The sequence below is a fragment of the Haliotis rufescens genome, unplaced genomic scaffold, assembly GCF_023055435.1.
Source record: "Haliotis rufescens isolate VD_foot unplaced genomic scaffold, xgHalRufe1.0.p SCAF_10, whole genome shotgun sequence".
NCBI lineage: Eukaryota > Metazoa > Mollusca > Gastropoda > Lepetellida > Haliotidae > Haliotis > Haliotis rufescens.
Window position 1 is genome coordinate 35,458,396 of NW_025963780.1, and position 21,499 is coordinate 35,479,894.

The 21,499-nt window shown below is 40.5% G+C and overlaps 1 protein-coding gene across 1 annotated transcript; it reads left to right on the plus strand.

Moving 5' to 3' along the window:
- The first annotated feature begins 244 nt into the window (after positions 1-244).
- On the plus strand, positions 245-10,093 carry LOC124131142. Its single transcript, XM_046494235.2, has 4 exons — positions 245-912; positions 1,412-1,508; positions 1,921-2,604; positions 8,896-10,093. The coding sequence occupies exons 1-4, from the start codon at positions 571-573 to the stop codon at positions 8,901-8,903; spliced, it is 1,131 nt and encodes a 376-aa protein (XP_046350191.2). The 5' UTR covers positions 245-570; the 3' UTR covers positions 8,904-10,093.
- Positions 10,094-21,499: the final 11,406 nt, after the last annotated feature.

Below are 21,499 nucleotides of genomic sequence, written 5' to 3' on the forward strand. Positions count from 1 at the left end.
TGATTTAATAGGAAATGGAATTCAAATTCAAATTATATATCGTTTTACCTTCCCATTTGTTTTGAAAAACAGAATTTCATGTGAAACAGGGATATATTTATGTGGCTTGATAGGACATGTATAGCAGCCCATGGTGCCCAGTTATCTGTAAAGCTCCCGATCAATATAAGCTATTGATGTGTCCCATTGTAATAACCAAGCTATAGTTTTACATCAGGAATTCACAGGCAGTAGAGAGCGGCGGAGAAAGTAGTTGGACGTAGGTACAGTCGGTGTTTTTGCTGAGAGGGTAGTGTAGAAAAACCGATTGGGTGTTCAAACATTACCATTTGTGTTTGTAGTGTTTATGTGAAGTAGAAATTCAATAGGAGACCCATGGGTTGTTCAACATACAGTTCCAATGGAGAGGGCGTTTTAAGGGAAGGATACATAACACTTTGACAACGCTGTGTTCCTTAGATGTTACATTTCGACAGAAGACGGATCTAAAGTTTGGTTTCGAATCAGTGAATACGCCCTGGAATCTGACAGTTTGGCAACACTTTTTACGCTGACCATTGGTATGCTATCATGATGACGGCACTTACTGCCACTATTTGGAGGATACAGGGCAGTTCAGTGATTTATTCCTGTCGTGTCTTCTCTCTACTTCTGATACTCACTGATATGAACTGGATCTCAGCTTTTGTTCTACAACAATCCCCGAAATGTCGCGTCGACTACCGCAACCTTCCCACTTCCGTTAGCCTTGACCCTGGTTGTAGCCGTGTGACGTGCGGTTCCCAATGTGGCGCCCCCTGTCCCTCATCACGTGACTGTCAACAAAATGGAGTCCTGGTGTGTAAGGTGTCTGCCCTGCCTGTCGCCTTCACGTGTGGATACGATGACAAGAACTGCTATATATTTCAGAAGGTATTATACGGTGTAAATTAAAATACAAATTACAATAAGAAACAATTGTGTGATATTGGCGTCAAATTATTTAATCGTGATTTTTATTTCAGAATACTTTATTCTGGTTGACCAAATATGGCTTTCACATCACTCTCTCACTCATGCAACTGTATCACTTCCCAAATCCCGGTCGTCGAGCGGTTCCAAACAGCACACTTACCAAATATACATTGCGAAATGCAAATTTCTGTTCCTTGAATCGTTGAAGTATAATTGCCTACTCCTCTTGATTATAATAAATATGATAAACAAATAACTGGATTCAGTACGTTTGTATCAATGACAGTGATAACGTGTTCATCGTCACAGACTGTATGTGGTTTCTGCCTACAGAAACTATCCGCCCAAAAACTATACATTTAGAAATGGCTTTTATTCCGTCAAACTGAATTATATACTATTTCCTTTTGAATGATAAAATTACCAATATCCTTTGATACGTGTGTGCCATCACTAGGTGACCAGCTGCACTAATGGGGCCACGGCGGCATCTGACGGAACCTGTATCTGCCCTGCCGGTTTCATGGGGCACCTGTGTCAACACTACGTTCACAGTGAGTATCGCATTTATTCCGTTTCATAAGCATAACAACGCATAGCAACGTGTCATCTATTGTTCCTTAACTTGTTTACGGTTTGTCATCTTTAACCATTTTTCCTGCCCTCAACAGCCTAGACAGTTCATCAAACATCGTCTCTTTCGTCAACTATATACCAACGACATGAGAGTGAATTAAGTATATGCTTGTAGTAATGTTCTTAAATTGTCATTTGAGTGAGTGAGTTAATATTTAACGTCACATCGGCAGTATTTCAGCCATACCGTGACGAGAATTGTCATTTGAGGTGAAAAGGAAACTTGCAATATTCAAAGAATAACATATAGAGAAATAGTAGATACCTCTTCTTCATGAGCTGAGAACGGACATATGAGGAGTGTAATCCTGACATGATTCAATTTTTCAGCCTGTCACGATATCTACCAGCGTGACTCTAGCAGTGCTGACGGCGAGTATACTCTCATCACTTCCCAGGACGCTGTCATTAACGTATGGTGCCGTTTCAACAGCAACGTAATCACGACCTACTTCTCAAAGGCTGCTGTAGCTAGCCTCACCACCGAGGAAATACGTGTCCACTACAACTCCGACGCTGCAGTCGACTTCATCGCAAAACTGAGTGACGGGACGCAGTCAGAATCGACCTTGACCCAGCTGACCTCATTCTCCTCAGTCCCCCTGAGAATCCTAGTCAGTGAATATACTGACTATACAGCGCCCAGTAATACAAACTTTGGGGCCTATCTATACCTAGGGTTCCTTCCGAAAGCAAGTATACACGAAGATTTCAGGCATGGCTACAACGCCAATGGTGCCGATAAAGACTTCCGAAACTGTGACGGAAACCCTAACAATTATTTCACTCTCTTCACCAACATTAACAACCTGTCGCCACAGAAAGATAGTGGTGGTATGCCTTCAACCGGCATCATGGCACACTGGCAGACTAGTGCCCGGATCTTACTGCCTGGAGACTATCTTCCGGACAACTACATCTACGACACGGAAATGCACTTTGGCGGCTGTGGCGGTTTTGGCGTCACTAACAGCTGGAACAATGTGGATGGCTTCGGACTTGGCGTCAAATTTGGTAGGGTGTTTTCAGTTACATCTCAATTACTGATTGACCGTTTTCTATATATACTGAACCGCAAAAGAAATGTCACCATGGATAGATGTATGAGAAACCTTATTTGTCCAAACACTGTAAACATACTTTTAGACATGTTAAAAAGATGAAACTTGGCAAAACGGATCATCAAGGTTGAAATTAAAGTGTCAAATGTTCTTAAAGTGAAACACAACACCAGTATCTCCTGTGTCCGCCATGTGCATTGATGACTGGCGTGCAACGTCGATACATGGAATGGATGAGGCGGTTGATGAAGGCCATAGGCACTTGAGCCCACACTCTAAAGGAACGCCTGACGCAGTTCAGCTGCAGTTGTGGGCCTTGGTCGGACGTCATTCAGCCGTCTTTGAATCTCGTCCCCAAGGTGCTCAATGGGATTTAAATCAGGACTGAGGGCAGGCCACTGCATGGTTCTGATGCCATTCTGCTGGAGGAATCTCTTGTTGCTCTCGCAGTCTGGGCACGGGCGTTATCATGCTGAAACTCGTGGTTGCGGCGACGTGTCAAATTAGGTATGGCGTGTGGAAATCTACCGAGCCAATTCAATACCTCAACATGATACTCGGACCACCCCACAAGTCTCTCTCAACAACACAAGCGAATCCGAATAACGTTCCCCACGGCGTCGCCAGACTCTCTTTCTCTGCCATCTGCTGTTGAGATACAGTAAAGGCTCTTGTCTGAGAAGAGGACTCTTCTCCATTGCTGGTGGCGCCAATGCTGGTTCTGTGTTGCCCACTGAAGACGGTCCCGGCGATGACGTGGTGTCAGAATGGGTCCTCGGTGTGACCTGTGACAGTGGAGGTGTCTGCTCGTCAATCGTCGACGCACGGTGTCCGCACTAATGTGTCGCTGGTGTGTCCCCATGGGTTGTCGAGCAGTTTCCGCAGCAGTCACAAAGCGATCTTGAAGATACTGTCGCACAATCTGACGATCCTGACGTCGGGTGGTGAACCTTGGTCTTCCACTACGTGGCCGGTCATCTGTAGTGTTGGTGGTCTGGTACCGTTCCTGGAGCCTGTATATGGTCCTTACGTGGAATTGAAATGCATTGGATACCTGCCGGGTGGTTTGTCCAGCTTACAATCGTCCAAGGGCTTGGTGTCGCTGATTTCTTGTCAATCTTGGCATGTGGTAGCAATTCAATTACGAATGAATGTCATCCGATCTGGGTGGATTTTTATCGGGAAAGAAATGGGGGAACGCATGTGCATTTCAGATTGCACGGAACTCACGTGCATCGGGTTACCATGGCCGTTGCCGCGATGCGTTTGGGCGATCGGTTTTATTGTCATCTGCTTTGATTTTTTAGCCTCAAATTTCATTTTTCCGGACAAGTTAATGTTAAATTTTAGAAACTTTGACAAAATTTACCAAAATATTTAAATGACAACTTTTCATGCAATGTTATTTTTGGTGACGTGTTGTTTTTTTGCGGTTCAGTGTATTAACACATTACAAATGCGAAATAGTATTCTTCAGATACAAAAATATATAAATATATAAGTTTATATGGATTTCCTGTTTTTGTATAGATGAGTGTGTGAGTTATTTTTATACCGCTACAATTCCGATATATCCCCGCGGATCAACTTTATGGGGAAGGAGGAAATCCAAGTGACGTTTCAGGTTTAACAAATTTAATCAGCCCATTTATATGTGATCAGATGAACGTTTTAAATATTCTAAATATTCTAAATATGTAAGGGATACTGCAATCAAAAGGAATTTCATAACAAGAATTTCATTTCCACAGTTTTTCTCTGAAATAGTGTTTATAAATTTTCAGAAATCCTTCCGAAATAATTATTGCATGTTTGAGAAACTACGGCACGGGTATTTTTCAGAATTTGTGAGACCTTATCTATTATCAAAGTGATGAGCCGTGCTTGTTTATAAGACTAACAAGTCAAACAAATAACAAAAACATAATGCTTTCTGAACGTAAACAAATGGGAGGTATCAGCCAAAACAAAGTTTCCCAAAAAGTCTTACGTGATCTTGTATCATCACACATCATGTCTGTAACTAGAGTAGACTGCCCTTGTACCATCACACATGTTTGTAACTAGAGTAGCCTGCCCTTGTATCTTCACACATCATGTTTGTAACTAGAGTAGCCTGCCCTTGTATCATCACACATCATGTCTCTTACTAGAGTAGCCTGCCCTTGTATCATCACACATCATGTTTGTAACTAGAGTAGCCTGCCCTTGTATCATCACACATCGTGTCTGTAACTAGAGTAGCCTGCTCTTGTATCATCACACATCATGTTTGTAACTAAAGTAACCTGCCCTTGTATCATCACACATCATGTCTGTAACTAGAGAAACCTGTCCTTGTATCATCACACATCATGTTTGTAACTAGAGTAGCCTGTCCTTGTATCATCACACATCATGTTTGTAACTAGAGTAACATGTCCTTGTATCATCACACATCATGTTTGTAACTAGAGTAACATGTCCTTGTATCATCACACATCATGTTTGTAACTAGAGTAGCCTGCCCTTGTGTCATCACACATCATGTTTGTATCCAGAGTAACCTGTCCTTGTATCATCACACATCATATTTGTAACTAGAGTAGCCTGTCCTTGTATCATCACACATTATGTCTGTAACTAGAGTTGCCTCTTAATTAATTAATGTTTCTTCTTTCGTTTTGGGGTAAATTGGTTTTAGATAATGATTGCTAGTGTTAGTTATTAGAGTGTTACTTAGAGAAATTGGCTCTAAGGAAATGAATGTTTACAAAAGCAAATGGGAGGAACGGCGTAAGGTCAATTATTATGATTAAGCGAGCTCCACGCGTGTTTAGGGTTATTACTTAAGGAGTAATTACAATACAATTATAATTTATTTGCTTTGTCTCTGTAATAACTTACGACTACTTACAAGATACGTAAAATGACTTACAGTTACTAAATCGGGCTTATAAAGCGATTCATAAACACATGACTCAGACACAGTAAACTTTGTTTCGAGCCGACCAGTCCTTGTTTTAACCCCTTAATGCCGAGCGCCAGACAGGGTAACAACAAGTACCACATTTTAACGTCTTTTGGTATGACGCGGTCGGGGATCGAACCCCGGACCTTCCGCTCTCCGGGCGAACGCTCTACCACTAAACCACGGAGGTGGTCCTGCGGATATGGTTATACTTAGAAAAGCTTCAAAAGGTTTTCGGTAGACATTTCCACGTAAGGCGCGTCGGTAACATGTCTCATGCAGTTCCATGTTTTTTGTTGTACCGTGTGTTCCCGTGTATTTTTTCTGTTGAGCAATTGACTTGCCCTTGCACGTGTTTGTAATGGGATCCGCTGGTAGAGCAGGATACGCTCAAGCTTACCTTTTCGTGAACACCTATTTGATAGTAATTCTTTCTTGTAATAGAATAGGAATTTTACAATGGACTTGGAATGGAGTTTTGTAAAGGAGGTTTTGGGTTTTTAACAAGTAAATTAGACGTGAAACTGAGAAATGAAGGTGGCCAAGCGGTAATACATTGTTATTCACTGGGTAAAACCGAATGTCCTAGACATGACAGGATCCTTTGGTAGTGTATCGGATCCCAGAGTGAGTGGGTTGGGTTTAACGCCACTTTTAACATTATTCCAGTTATATCGCGGCGTGTCAGCTTAATGTGGGAGGAAAGCCCGAAGTGATGCAGGTCTCGGACGTTTACCACTTCGGTGAAACCCACGAGCACGGGTATGGTGCTGACAAACCTAGAAACATTATCGGGGCGAACCGGGATTCGAACCCACAATCATAGGTTTCTAGTGTGCCCAAGGGACGCAACTCTGCACAGCGAATCGCGGCGCCTTAGACGACTGGGCCACCCGTGCCCCTTCCGGATCCCAGAAGTAATTAGAACATGATGACTGCTTAACAGTCAGCACCAAGGTGCCATCGGTCCGGCAGGATGTTCCGTTTTTCACGAACACCTGGTAGTTACACTGTTTGAGTGAGTGAGTGAGTTGGGTTTAACGCCGCTTTTAACAGTATTACAGTTATATCGCGGCGTGTCAGCTAAATGTGGGAGGAAAGCCCGAAGTGATGCAGGTCTCAGACGTTACGGAAATGTTTTAGTCGCTTGTGTGTAAGTCATGCCAAGCAATTTATTTGGCGATGGAGATACAGTTGGACCCGGTTATGTCGAGATCCAAAATTATTCTCTGGTCCGAACACCTCACTGTAGGTATACATGTAAATTTAACCTTTTAGCTCGTATTCGAGATGAAAATATATAGCGGAATCTAGAACCATGGACTCGGGCCCATCTTGAAATGGTGTGCCTGTATCTCGAAGACGGCATTTGCCACTTTAACAGTTTTGTGAAGCGCAAATAGGCGTTTCACAAAGCTGTGAGCAATTCTCCTAGATACAAGCTGTGTAATCCGAAATGAAGTAAAAAACCGAGATCCTTGCAACATTGTCTTGCCTTGTTGCAACCACAGAAGCCATGGTATTAAGTGCAAACAATCATCTGCATAACGTAATAAATAAAAGTGCTACGTTCAACTCACTCAGGTGATCCTATGCGTAATTCACCTGTTCATTTGTCACACTTTTTATTGATCATTTCCTGCGAACAACAGTCCAATTAGTTATGTATACTTAATTAATGGTGTATGCAATCGTATTGCTATGGATCTATAATAAGGTGTTACTTGATCTGTCTGTCTGGCCGGTGTCACGAAATATATTCGCCCCCAGAATAAAATCTCCCCCCGTTGAATTTATACCGGTACAGTTCCGCCCCTCTGTTTGTTTGGTATGATTATGTCTTATAATTGTTTTAGGATGGAAGGTACAGTTACCAAATAGAATATGCTGAAATATCAATTCATTATGACCATATTTCATAATCTATTTTTTAAAGTAACCCTCCTTACATTAAAGATAACTATTTAAAGAATATAGTACTTAAAGACATTGCAACAAACCGAATAATCAGGGGGGAGACTTTATACTGAGGGGGGCGCGAAACATATCCGCCCGGGGGAGATTTTATTTCAGAACAGATTCTCCGGGGGAGAATCTGTACCGGTATAAAATCTCCGGGGGGAGAATTTGTACGGGGGAGAGTTTATACCGGGACACCGGCACTCGCTATCCCGAATGTCTGGATATCGAAGTAACACCACGGTCCCGCTAGGTTCGAGATACCGGGGTCCAACTGTAGTTTAATAGTAACAACCACAGACCTGGTGAGATGTCGAAATATATACAACTGCTTTTGTGGAATATCAATTCATTTATTTATTCATGTACATGTGTAGGCCAGCGGCCCATGGTACAATATTTGGTCCATCATTAACATTTATAGGCTTAGTGTTTGGAGTCTAACATTCATAGCATGGTATATAAAACTTGCAACATTTCTAATAACAGTTTCATTGTTTACCGCCATAAGCATATTGAATTTAGCAAGAGTAGGATGTACAAAATACTTCTGTGGTAAATACTGAAGACGAAGTTCATCATAAGCGTTACAAATTAATAAAAAATTATATTCATTCTCGGCATATCTTTGGTTGCAACTATTGCACAACAACTGCTCTCGTGGAGTATTAACGTATCTACCAGTCTCAATGTGGAGATATCTTTGCGATCAATGAACCCCATAAACTTGGTGTAACAATTGGTTATATGTCTAAAAGAGGATAAGCCACACACACGAATTCGATGCGTATACGTAGTCACTTCCAAAACCACGCTACGAAAAGGTTTAGATTCACGTTTCCAGATGCGTGAGTGTTCATGTTTTTGTTTGTTTGTTTGTTTGTTTGTTTGTTTGTTTGTTTGTTTGTTTGTTTGATTGATTGTTAGTTTTCATAATCCACGCAATTGGGATACGTTTTGTCTCTTAAGACAAGCATGGGTTGATGAATACCTCTTTTAACCCGGGTCTTCACGGGTCGAGTGTTTATGTACAAAAACATGGCTGCAAACAATTTGGCACTTTATATGTATAGGAAACTGAGCTATTCACTCAGGCATTGTATTCCTTAGGGATTTCAAAATTGACCTTAATCATTGCAAATATGCCAAGAATTTCCACCGTTTGTGAATGCATATCCCTGCCACCATGTGATGTCCACAACAAAATAGTTCATTCTTTCGCAATTCCTTCTATTCATATCAGTCAGCCTCGTAGTATGCTCCCCTGAAGCTCATGGAATTGACTGTTTCGGTTTACTCGTTTTAGCATTTCATACTTTTCATTCCTTGTTACAGATGTCTAATAGCACGGAACGGCGGTTCCCGGAAGCCTACTGTTGATACCAGTACGACCTAATGGATACCAGTACTGAACACACAGAATGGATTAACGACTATAGCTGTTATATTGAAGCTGACATTATCGGTGATATCAAATATCTGAATAGACACGCAGAAAATACTTCGGGCCCCTACGTCTATGAGGAAATCAATCAGCGATCAATCCTAACAACCAGCCCTTTGTAACGATCATTCATCACACCCATTTGTGTACATATTTACTGTATAGTAACGAGCAGGCTGTGTTTTAATTATTTTTAAGCACGTAGGATGACATGGTTATGTAACTGTTAACCTAATGCCCCCAGCGGGCCGCTTGGGTTGTATGGTCCCCAGGGAGCTGAGAATGAAAATTGTTACACACTGAACCAAGGAACGGGGAAATAATGTAGCGATTTGAGCAAGCTTTTATTTTCATGTAGGGATTAAAATATAACAATGCAGCACAGCGGTTTGGGGGTGATCCTCGTACAGTCAGGCTGGTTAGGCTCATCATCAGCTCAGGGTCCTTGCCCCCCTCTACACGAAGCCCAGAGAGCGAATGGGACTTCTCCCAGGAAGCGCTGCCTATGCGAACCAAACCAGAACTTTTCGGAGAATGTGAAGACTCCCCAACACTGCAGTCTTCTGCATTACCAAGATTGTCAGAAGGGATGTATTCCTGGTAGCAAACCCGGGTACTTTCCCAATGTCAGTCAACAGATTGGGAGGTACCAAACCTAAGGCATCGAGGACAATGGGGAGTTGGACAATTGCTACTTAGGGTGCAAGGGTGACATTTCGAAAGCGAAGTCTGCATATCTGCCATGTTTTTCCCGAATCTTGTCAATCACATCAGTGGCAATAGAGAAATAATAATATTATTCAATAATATAAACGATTTCATTGGATTTGTCAAAAATGACAAGATCAGGTTTGTTGGCCTGGATAAGTCTGAGGTTGTATACGGGCCCATTAAATTTTGTATTTATCACTTTCCATGACGCCCTCTACATATTCTGGGTCGTACCATGGATGGACCTCTGTGTCAAAACCACAAACATTGCGAAGTCGGTAATAAATTGAGTGAGCCACTCCATCATGTCACTTTAGATACTGTGTTTGTGCCAAAGCTGGGCATCCACTGACAATGTGTTGGACAGTCTCATTAAATTCATTACATAATCATACATTTCATACATTTTGATCCAAAATCATACATTGACGGTTTCGAGTGGGAAGTGACTGGTCCTGAGCAGGAAACAGAAAGCCTTCTGTTTCACTTTTCAGGCCAGTCGACTTCACCCAAGCGAAGGACTCTGCAGGGTTGATGATCTTCTCAACACGCTGCACATAAACTCGATGCAGTGGTCGTTCAGATAGCCTCTCCTTGAAAAACTGAGTCGGGGCCGACTTGATATGGCACTTCGTTTGTTTGACACTCATTTCTGTACCTTCAAACAGTACAGTACCATCAACTAAATCAACATTGACATTGAGATTGTGTCCCACATTTTTGGGTCGTTTACGAAAACTGTGGAATGCCTTGTTTTCATCATACATTATTATTATTGTTGTTCTTGTATATACACATCCAGAGAAGAACGCGATCTAACCTGTAGTGAGTGAGTATGGTTTTACGCCGCTTTTAGCATTATTACAGCAATATCACGGCGGGGACACAAGAAATGGTCTTCACACATTGTACCAATGCAGTCAATAGAACCGGGTCTTCAGTGTGACGAGCGAACGCGTAAACCACTGGGCTACCCTACTGCTTTATCACAGCTGGAGTGAAACGTCTGACAGGCCTTCTGTCGCCGGAACCAAGTATATTATACTTGACGTAAGGGCTGACAATTGAGGATTGTTCGTGCTTTGTGATTTGGCTGATGGTATGTTGGAATATCTGGAGTGCGGCGTCAAACGACATTCAGTCACTCTCAGAAGTTGCTCATCCTCTACATTGTGCCGTCATTGATTTCTACTTTGTCGGTGGATGTTCCAAGAGAATCAGCAACTGGACGAGACACAGAATGGATTTATGCTAAATGCAGTAGTTAGCGGGTTATAACTACCCATCATTCCGATACCCATTTCTTATTTTTCTTTTCTTTTCTTTTTTTTTTTTTGGGGGGGGGGGGGGGAGGGGGGGCAAGTTTGGAAATAGATGTTGTGATAATGTACGCACAAAATCATTAGCTATTAAATTTGAAGAACCGGACACATTCAGACTCGTCTCGAACATAGAATTGATTTAGAATGAATGCAGGCGTCAGAGGTTACACCCACCGGACCCAACCATTGGACAAAAGAATTTAAGGTCCGAGAAAGTGTTGAAATAGATATTGCCTCCGGAAAAAATATCAATAACTATAAAAAAGGATTATAATAACGTCCCGAGGAAATCGTTTTTCAATTCCGCTGATCAATTGGAAACAGCTCTGTTAATTACATTTCTTCTTAAAAGCTTTAGATCACGTATTGTTATTTTTCTAGGGAATCAAGAACGATTGGTTAGGTAACGTTCTCCAAAGTTACTCTCAGTGTGAATATCGACCAGACTATACAGAGATTAAGTCACGCGATGAATTGTCGTATCTCAAGTAGTGCTTGTCGTATCATTTTAAGCCCAGTCACAGTTTGATTCACCACGTGTCTATACACTGCTATACTATACTATACTATACTATACTATACTATACTATACTATACTATACTATACTATACTATACTATACTATACTTATTTCACCTCTCCTTGTATTGAATTTATTGTATTGTACCCTGATTTTCTACTTATACTGTACCATGTATTGCTTTGATATATACAGTAAACGAATTCTGTACCATGCGATAGATAACCTGTTATACCACATATCTTATACTATGACATAACAGGTTACGCCACGCAATCTATGCCATGTGCAAAAAGGGATATGTCATGTGTTTAATACCTTGTGATGCCCTGTTATACCACGTATTTCAAACCAAATGATGACCTGATACATAGAAGTTATCACGCGGGTGTGTTTGGGAATGGTAAATATCCTGCATTAGGAATAAATATTGTATTTAGCGAGCCTTGGCTGGTTGTCAGTGTATTAGTCTGTTCTTTTGATAAATTGAATGATATCATTTAGACTCCCGATGGTTAATTCTGACTCGATCGCCGAATGACAAGAGCGACGACCTGAGAATCTGTTGTTTAGGTACTGTCCCAATTTCATGTTAGGGGTTTTGACAAAATAATCTGCTTACATCTATAGAGTCTATCCAAAAGCGTTTAGTCTTGTCTATCGCTGTCTATCGCTGTCTATCGCTGGTCCCATGTGTCATCGCATTCCTGATAACTTTAACTTCCTCAATTGTCCAATTGTCGGAGCATAGACTTGCACTTTTTTACTTTCGCAGCCACGTGAACTGAGCCGTCTTTGTTTGGCTTCACCATTAGGAATGACGTATTATATATCTGACATGTACCTTGACGTTTAAGATGTATGTGCTTATTTGTAAAACATGTTTAGCTCATCTGGTCCGCAGGACCAAGGTGAGCATTTGCCTTACCGTGGCGACTTCTTCTGAACCACTAATTGGAATTTAGCGAAATTTGATTGGAAGCTGACAGAGTCCAAATTACGTAATATTTGCAGTATCGTATACATGTACAATGCAAATGTATATTTTCTCATGATTGCGTAAATATCCAGGTGAGCGACAAATGCCGTATTGGCCTCTTGTTTAGTTTGCGGTTTTCACTAGTTGAAGCTGTTTTCAGCTTCACATATGTTATGTGATTTAAAATTGCCAATCCATTATTTTCATACTATGTCGGGAAATGATACTCCAGTATTATGCACATTTAAAGACCTCGGCCATGTATTTCTAGAGAAACATGTTCGGGATGTAAACAACCTGTAAACAACTTGCAAAAATTAAAATATTATATTAAACTGTAATCTGGAAAAGTAAGATGCAAACACAGTAATCAGGGTAATCATCTGTGTTTATGATGATCATACAGTACCGTGTACATTACAAATTATAATTGTATAGTGTACAAAACACTTGACTTGTTATGGAATTATGAAGCGTGTCCATGTGACCTTAACCTTTTTACAATCGTATGTATACAATCAATCACTAAAACATATATAAAGTAACCTTTAACGCTATCTTCGATTAATTAACATATAGATCATGGTTACCATGGAAATACCCCACAAAATCTTATTGTTCGACACCTGTCATCGTATCAACATTAGATTTTTTAACGGACTCTTTTCTCTAAAACGATTATGCTGATTTTATATTTTTGATATTTCGAAATAGGTGCGAAATATTCAATTTGAGTCCAGATTATCTACACAACTGATGCATATGCCCTTTATCCTTAAGATGTTTATCCTTATGTCCTTATGAGTGAAGGATGACACGAACACTTGTAAACATCATTGAAAAGCAATATTTAGTTAGAATGTCATGATATGACATGATTTAATGAGGTTTCGTATGATACCATTGAATTGCAAGGAAGAATAGCCTACTTGTATATATACCTGCCAACCACACTCTGTATATCACTTGCTTGATAACGGTGTTAGAACCTACACCGAAACGTCGCTCTTGATTGTAATAAAGAAGTTGTTCATTCATAAATTCTTATCCTTACTTAGTGCTCCAACTTCCAAATGCCTATCAAAGAAGATACTTCTTTTACATGGTTCAAAGGAAAAGCAGTGCCAGGATTAACGCAAACATTCAAAACGTTAGTACAATATTTGTATATAATGGAGATTTATCCATGTATGTGTGGTAATGGTGCGCTTTCCAAAATAGCACGATTACCATGGAAGCGCCCCAAAACGAAATATTGTATGACACTTTCAGTGTGGATACATTGGTTTCGTACAACCAGAGATTCCCAGCTATCAAGCTATACCACGTACGTCGTGATATGCCTCCGGTAGACCTATTCCGCATTTTGACACCAGAAAGCACTGCTCTAATAGTGTCGCGTCTCAATGCTACGTTTTATGCACGTATGTTCACATGTTCACTTTGTACACGTCTTGATTGATAGCGATGCAAAACTCTACATTAGAAACGTGGCTTCAAATATAATAAAGAATTGATTACAATACAATCTTATCATTACTTACATACCCAACTTCTAGATGCATGCTCCATAGAACCCTACAAGAAGCTGACAAATCTGTGTCCAACTCAGATCTACAGCTTAAATACTGGCACTCTACCCAGATCTGCAGTTGAGATATCGACGATCTACCCAAACCTACAGCTGAAATATTGACACTCTATCCAAACCTACAGCTGAAATATCGACCCTCTATCCAAACCTACAGCTGAAATATCGACGCTCTACCCAAACCTACAGCTGAAATATTGACACTCTATCCAAACCTACAGCTGAAATATTGACACTCTATCCAAACCTACAGCTGAAATATCGACCCTCTATCCAAACCTACAGCTGAAATATTGACACTCTATCCAAACCTACAGCTGAAATATCGACGCTCTACCCAAACCTACAGCTGAAATATTGACACTCTATCCAAACCTACAGCTGAAATATCGACCCTCTATCCAAACCTACAGCTGAAATATCGACGCTCTACCCAAACCTACAGCTGAAATATTGACACTCTATCCAAACCTACAGCTGAAATATTGACACTCTATCCAAACCTACAGCTGAAATATCGACGCTCTACCCAAACCTACAGCTGAAATATTGACACTCTATCCAAACCTACAGCTGAAATATCGACCCTCTATCCAAACCTACAGCTGAAATATTGACACTCTATCCAAACCTACAGCTGAAATATCGACCCTCTATCCAGATCTGCAGATGAGATATCGACGTTCTACTAAGACCTACAACTCAAATATCAGCGCTCTGCCCAAACCTACAGCTGAAATATCGTCGCTCTACCCAGGCATACAGACAGTTGAAATATCGACGCTCTACCCAGCCCCGCAGCTGAAATATCGACGCTCTACCCAGACCCGGAGCTGAAATATCGACGCTCTACCCAGGCCTACAGCCAGCTTAAATATCGACGCTCTACCCAGACCTACAGCTAGTTGAAATATCGACGCTCTACCCAGACCTACAGCCAGCTTAAATAGCGACGCTATACCCAGGCCTACAGCCAACTGAAATATCGACGCTCTACCCAGACCTACAGCCAGCTGAAATATTGACACTCTACCCAGACCTACAGCCAGTTGAAATATCGACGCTCTACCCAGACCTACATCCAGCTTAAATATCGACGCTATACCCAGGCATACAGCCAGTTAAATATCGACGCTCTACCCAGGCCTACAGCCAGCTGAAATATCGACGCTCCACCCAGACCTACAGCCAGCTTAAATATCGACGCTCTACCCAGGCCTACAGCCAGCTGAAATATCGACGCTCCACCCAGACCTACAGCCAGCTTAAATATCGACGCTCTACCAAGGCCTACAGCCAGTTGAAAAATCGACGCTCTACCCAGACCTACAGCCAGCTGAAATATCGACGCTCTACCCAGACCCAAAAGCTGACGTCAAGTTCACAAATTCTCATCAACCTCAGACCTAACGCTGACAATGTACGTCATCTCCAGGCTAGCGTTAACCCTACCCGAGGAAATATCGACGCAAGCCTGACCCATGGACACGAGTGATGAATGATAAAGAATACGGAGCTTGATGTAGCTTGAGCTTAATGTAAAACAACTCCTGTCATTATACATCGATGACTGCAGTTGTTGTTGATCAATCTGAAAAAATAGTTCCTCTAGATCTTTGTTTAGTTTTCAATAGGATGACATCACGTTGCACAGATTCATACATTATTTATATAGGAAATTGAAAACATAATTATAGTAATCGGACACTGATACAAGCTTCCATTCAGCATTCCGTTTTTTGTGGTACATAATGTTTATTCTTGTCTAAGAAAGTTGTGAACAAATTATGTAGAAATCTTTATTCACGGGAAATCTTTTGTAAATGCAAAATGTCGACGCCAGAGAAACAATCAGTCTCGATTATCTCCCGAAACCGATCAATTTAGGTGACAAAGGCAAAAAAGTATTTGAATTGATCACTGAAAAATCAGGTGTTCGCAAGAATAGTCAGCGTGTTCTGCTTCACCGGTAGCATTTGCCAATAGTTTCATTAAATAGTAAGTGTTTATTTGTTGTGTAACTCCGTAGCCGTCAACCAAGTCACCAAATCTTGCCACCCGATCCATTAATTTAAGGACCAGAGAGTAAGGTGTGACAAGTCCCTGTAGATGTCACAATGTGGGATTGTACCGCCAACACAAACGGACCAAGCAGCTGTGAAGGGTCGCTGTTACGTAGTTCAGTGACGTGTTTCACTACACATCGGTGGGACGATGATTATGCTCGCAAAACAGACATTCAAACACGTATAGTTTTTAAGTGAGTGAGTGAGTATGATTTTACGCCGCTTTTAGCAGTATTCCAGCAATATCACGGCGGGGGACACCACAAATGCGCTTCACACATTGTACCCATGTCGGGAATTGAACCCGGGTCTTCGGCGTGACGAGCGAACGCTTTAACCACTAGGCTACCCGACCGCCCGTATAGTTTTAAAGACTCTACAGTGTAGACTGTGTTGTTTGAGGTGGTGTATCCCAAAGTAGGTACGTATCCCCTTGTTGGTATTTAATCACCTTTATAATTGTTTTAAGGATATAACAATATTCCAGGTTCATAAACTGTAGAGAATGTTTATGCGAAACGTTCCCTTCCGCCCGATGCCCTCGCATGTCGCATGTCACGTGACTTTGTCCCACACCTGTATTCGGCTTGTCCCGGAATAACACGAGTTGGTCACGAATGCCACACCTATAGCGGCTCAAAACTCCCGGCAGTCACGTGACTCTGTCCCACACCTGTGGTGGCGCATAATCTTTCGACCAACCGTCCCTCCCTTCCGGTGCTTTATATTATTTGAAGGGAGGGCGCTGTGTGCATTGTCAATTGATATACAGTCAGACTTACATTCTGCTCAATAACATCAATACCCAGGTTGTAATAGGTCTTCAGCTATCCATGCTTGTCGTAAGAAGCGACTAATGGAGCAAGGGGGTCAGGCTCGCTGACTTGTTGCATGTCATCCAATCCCAAATGCATGGATCGATGCTCATGATGCCAATCACTGGATTGTCTGATCCAAATTCGATTGTTTACAGACCTCCGTCTTGTGGCTGGAACATTGCTGAGTTACACAATTAACAAAAATTCTGTTAAAACAATGACATTGAAGAGGATAGCGAAACAGTTCGATTTAACTGGCTGGAGTATATGGGATCATCACAGAGTGAGTGAGGGAGTTTAACCACACTGTCAACAGTATTTCCGTTACGTCATCGTGTCAGCAGAAATGTAGAGGAAACCCAGATGACGCCGAGAGTGGACACATATATGACTTGGTCAAACCCACGAGCACAAACGTTGAGTGAGTGAGTGAGCATGGTTTTACGCCGCTTTTAGCAATATTCCAGCAACATCACGGCGGGGGACACCAGAAATGGGCTTCACACATTGTACCCATGTCGGGAATCGAACCCGGGTTTTCGGCGTAACGAGCGAACGCTTTAACCACTAGGCTACCCGACCGCCCCTCACAAATGTTGAGATGAAACCTGAGAACCAAAGACCAATCCTAAGTTTTCTCAGCAACTCTTTCCGACCCGTGAAGATCCGGGGTAGAAGAGTTCTCCAGCAACGCATGCTTGTTGAAACGGGATAGGATGGTCAGGCTCGCTGACTTAGTTGATGCATGTCATCGTATCTTAATTGTGTGGATGGATGCTCATGATGTCAGTCACTGGATTGTCTGGTCCAGATTCGATTGTTTATAAACCTCTGCCATATAGCTGGAACATTGCTGATTTCGGCGTTAAGCAACAAACAAACAAACAACTCTTTCCAGCACACTGTGGTACCGTGAACAATCTGTAACGGAGGCCGATGTAGGTAAAGACTCCAAATACCCAATACAAACTATCACGTGAAAGTACGTATATGGCGATCACTTATCGATGTAGTCATCGACATGTAAAATTCAACCAAATAATTTACAGAATTAGTACAGCATGCTTCTTTTGTTATTCCATGTTTCAGCTGTCCCTTCCGAAAACAGTTTTTAACTAAGATATAAAAATACAGTTCTTTTAACGTTTATCAATAATTGTACACTTAATATACGGCTGGTGCACTTCATTCATTCCACGTCCAGTGCTCAGTCTTCACAATTTGTTGTTTAGGAGCAGCCCGTCTATACATCCCTTAGGCTGTTACGTGTCGACCAGGAATATCCAACAATGCAACACTCAAACTACAATAACACATATCTATTTAGCTTTAACAAAATCTCTGTTTGTTTTATTGTTGTTTTTATAGGTGTTACACAACCTGGTATTGATCCTAATAGAAGAAAGGGAACATGAATACAGGGAGGCATTTGTTTCGTACAACATCTCGTATTTATTCGGATGATGACGCGAGCTTCCTTTGAATATTGTGAAATACTAGATACCATCTGATCAATCACTGTGGAGGAACAGGCTTCTAGCCGAGACAGCGCCTGCTCGGATTACGGGAGTATGGCAAGCCGTTTCCACATTTATTACGGAATTACAGATATCTTCAATTGTTTTAAGGATATTGGTATTTTATTTAAAGATATCAATAATGTTTTTAAGATATCAAAAAATAATTAAAGATATCTAAAATTCATTTCTGATGTCCATAATACAATTACTGATATCTTAAAATGTTACGGTGATATCAACAAATTAGTTTGTGATATCTCTAAATGTATATAAGATATCATTTAACAATTACCATCCTACAGTACATAAATATATTAGAAATAAATTCAAGATATCTTAAATTCAATTCAAGATATCTTGAAAATAAGTTATACATATTCACAAATGCATTACAGATATATTTAATTCAATTAGAGATATCTTTAATTCAATTCAAAATATCCTTAATTCTGACCGTTACTGATATCAAAAATCCAATTAAAGATATAATTAATAATTTGGATGATATCTTTATATCAATTATTGATATCAGTTATCTAATTTAAGTAACATTATTAATGTAAGATCTTTAATAATGGCAACAATTGAAGATATCAATAATTAATTATTGATATCTGTATTTAGTTTCAAGATATCAGGAATTGAATTATTGACATCATAACAAAACATGATATTTTGATAACTTTAAATCATATTTTGATATCAATAATCGAATTTAAGATATCAGCAATTCTTTTCAAGATATCAGTAATACGCTTCACCATATCCCTAATTCATTTGGTGATATCTTAAATTTTATTGCAGATATCTACAATTATCTGCATTAAAGATATCTTCAATTCCATTCAAGATATCTTCAATTCCGTTCAAGATATATTTAAAACAATTGAAGATATCTGTAATTCCGTAATAAATGTGAAAACGGCTTGCCATACGGGAGACGTTAAAAGATGGTATTTGTTTGTATCATGCCTGGTTCTCGGCATTCAATGAATAATCGGCTCGGTGTCAATATACTGTGTCTGGGTGGGTATTCACGTTGTTTTAATACATTTGTGCGCATCGTGAGTAATCTATAAGTAAGTGAGGGAGTTAGTTGGGTTTAACGTCGCTTTGAACAGCGGGTGGTTTGTTGTTTAAGGCCGCACTCAGCAATATTCCAGCTATATGACGGCGGTCTGTAAAGAATAGTCAGAAACCTATGATTGTGGGTTGCCGTAAAAGGCTATGCTTGTTGAATAACGGGATCGGATAGTCAGGCTCGCTGACTCAGTTAATGTATTTCATCGTATACCAATTGCGTAGATAGATGCTCATGATGTCAAGCACTGGATTGTCAGGTACATACTGGATTATTTACAGACCGCCGTTATATAGCTGGAATATTGCTGAGTGCGGCGTTAAACAACAAACAAACAACATAACAAAGACGCTCGGGATGTTAGCCGAGTCCTGATAAATCGTTTGTAACCGAACACTACTATGTGAGCAGACCCTTCAGCGTGTTGATAAACTGCGAATATATTCATCAACCAGAAAAAAAACGCAAGTCGTTGGGGAGGAATTTCATAAGCTGGCCTATTGATATGGATGTAATGTTGATTTTTGATTGGATAAAAGTCATAATTTGTTTCACATGAAAATTCTATGAGGTGAATCGAACCTGCAACCCCACATAGCCTAATAGTCATAGCGTGGTTAGTTACTAACCCACTGTTTTCCCGCTGCGCCACCGGGGCTGGTGAGATTCAATCTTACATGTCATGACTTCAGTTGTGTGCATGCTTGACGTGGTCCTTCTCTTGCACGCGTTCACCGAATTCCTTTTATACTCCGATGCACTGTATTGTTACACTATAAGGAATCCTGATGTTTTCTTATTCTTTCTAGTATTTATTCCATTTAAATGGCTTATGAGTAAAAACCTCCTCCTCTGTCTTGACTGAGAATGTATACCCGGGGTTTCGGGACAGTGGGTCGAGCCTTCGGCCCTCCCCAATATCCCTGTGCCAAATCCTCAGTCAAGACCTCGAGGCGGTTTTTGTCCGTTACATATCATACGCACGACGAAAACACAGGTTGCATGATTGCTGTGAGTGGTGTCAAACAACAAACAAATATAAACAAGTGACTTTACATAGTGTGCAGGGTGATACTTTGACATGACGTGCAGATGATGCATGTCTTTTGCTCCCACGATCCACCCCTAAATGCAAATTAGATCAGAATATGTAGGGCAATTACAACATATCACCTGCATCCGGAATATTCAAACAAACAACAGATGTTTATCCTTATGAGCGTCATATTATTCAAACTCGCAAAATCCACACCTCTCAAACAGTCTAAGACTCAATTTATAAGATCATTTATCGTGTCCGTGTGGTTCTTCCAATGAAAATAGCTTTCACGATTTCAGAGAATGTGTTCATTTTAATTCCATAAGAAAAAATATTGTCAACAAAGTTTTACAAGAAGGACGACAACCAGAATTAGTACATTATTATATTGCAATATACATGTTAGTTACAATAATAATAAAAGTATCTTTCAAACAGTTGTGAAATTAATGAACAGATTGTCTTATTGATTAATATCATGATCTAATACAACCAATTCATCAAATGTTAAAACATTGAATAATAGCGCTCTGTACCTTTTTACAGCTACCTGATTGTTGCAAATGTATGCAATTGCAAATTATTGATGAATAACATATATATATATATATATATATATTTGTGTTCACATACTATAAATTTACATATAATTATTGTGTATGTCTGTGTATATACTATGTATCTTAATTCAACATTGTTTGAAGAGAGGGCCACGTAAGTTAGGACGTTTTTCCCGATCTTTTTGTACAATATTATAATTTTGTTAAACCCACTCATCTTGATCCGCTCGTTTCTTCTTTAGCATCAAATAAAAATAACTGAATCAAAACATTGTTCCATTAAAATCG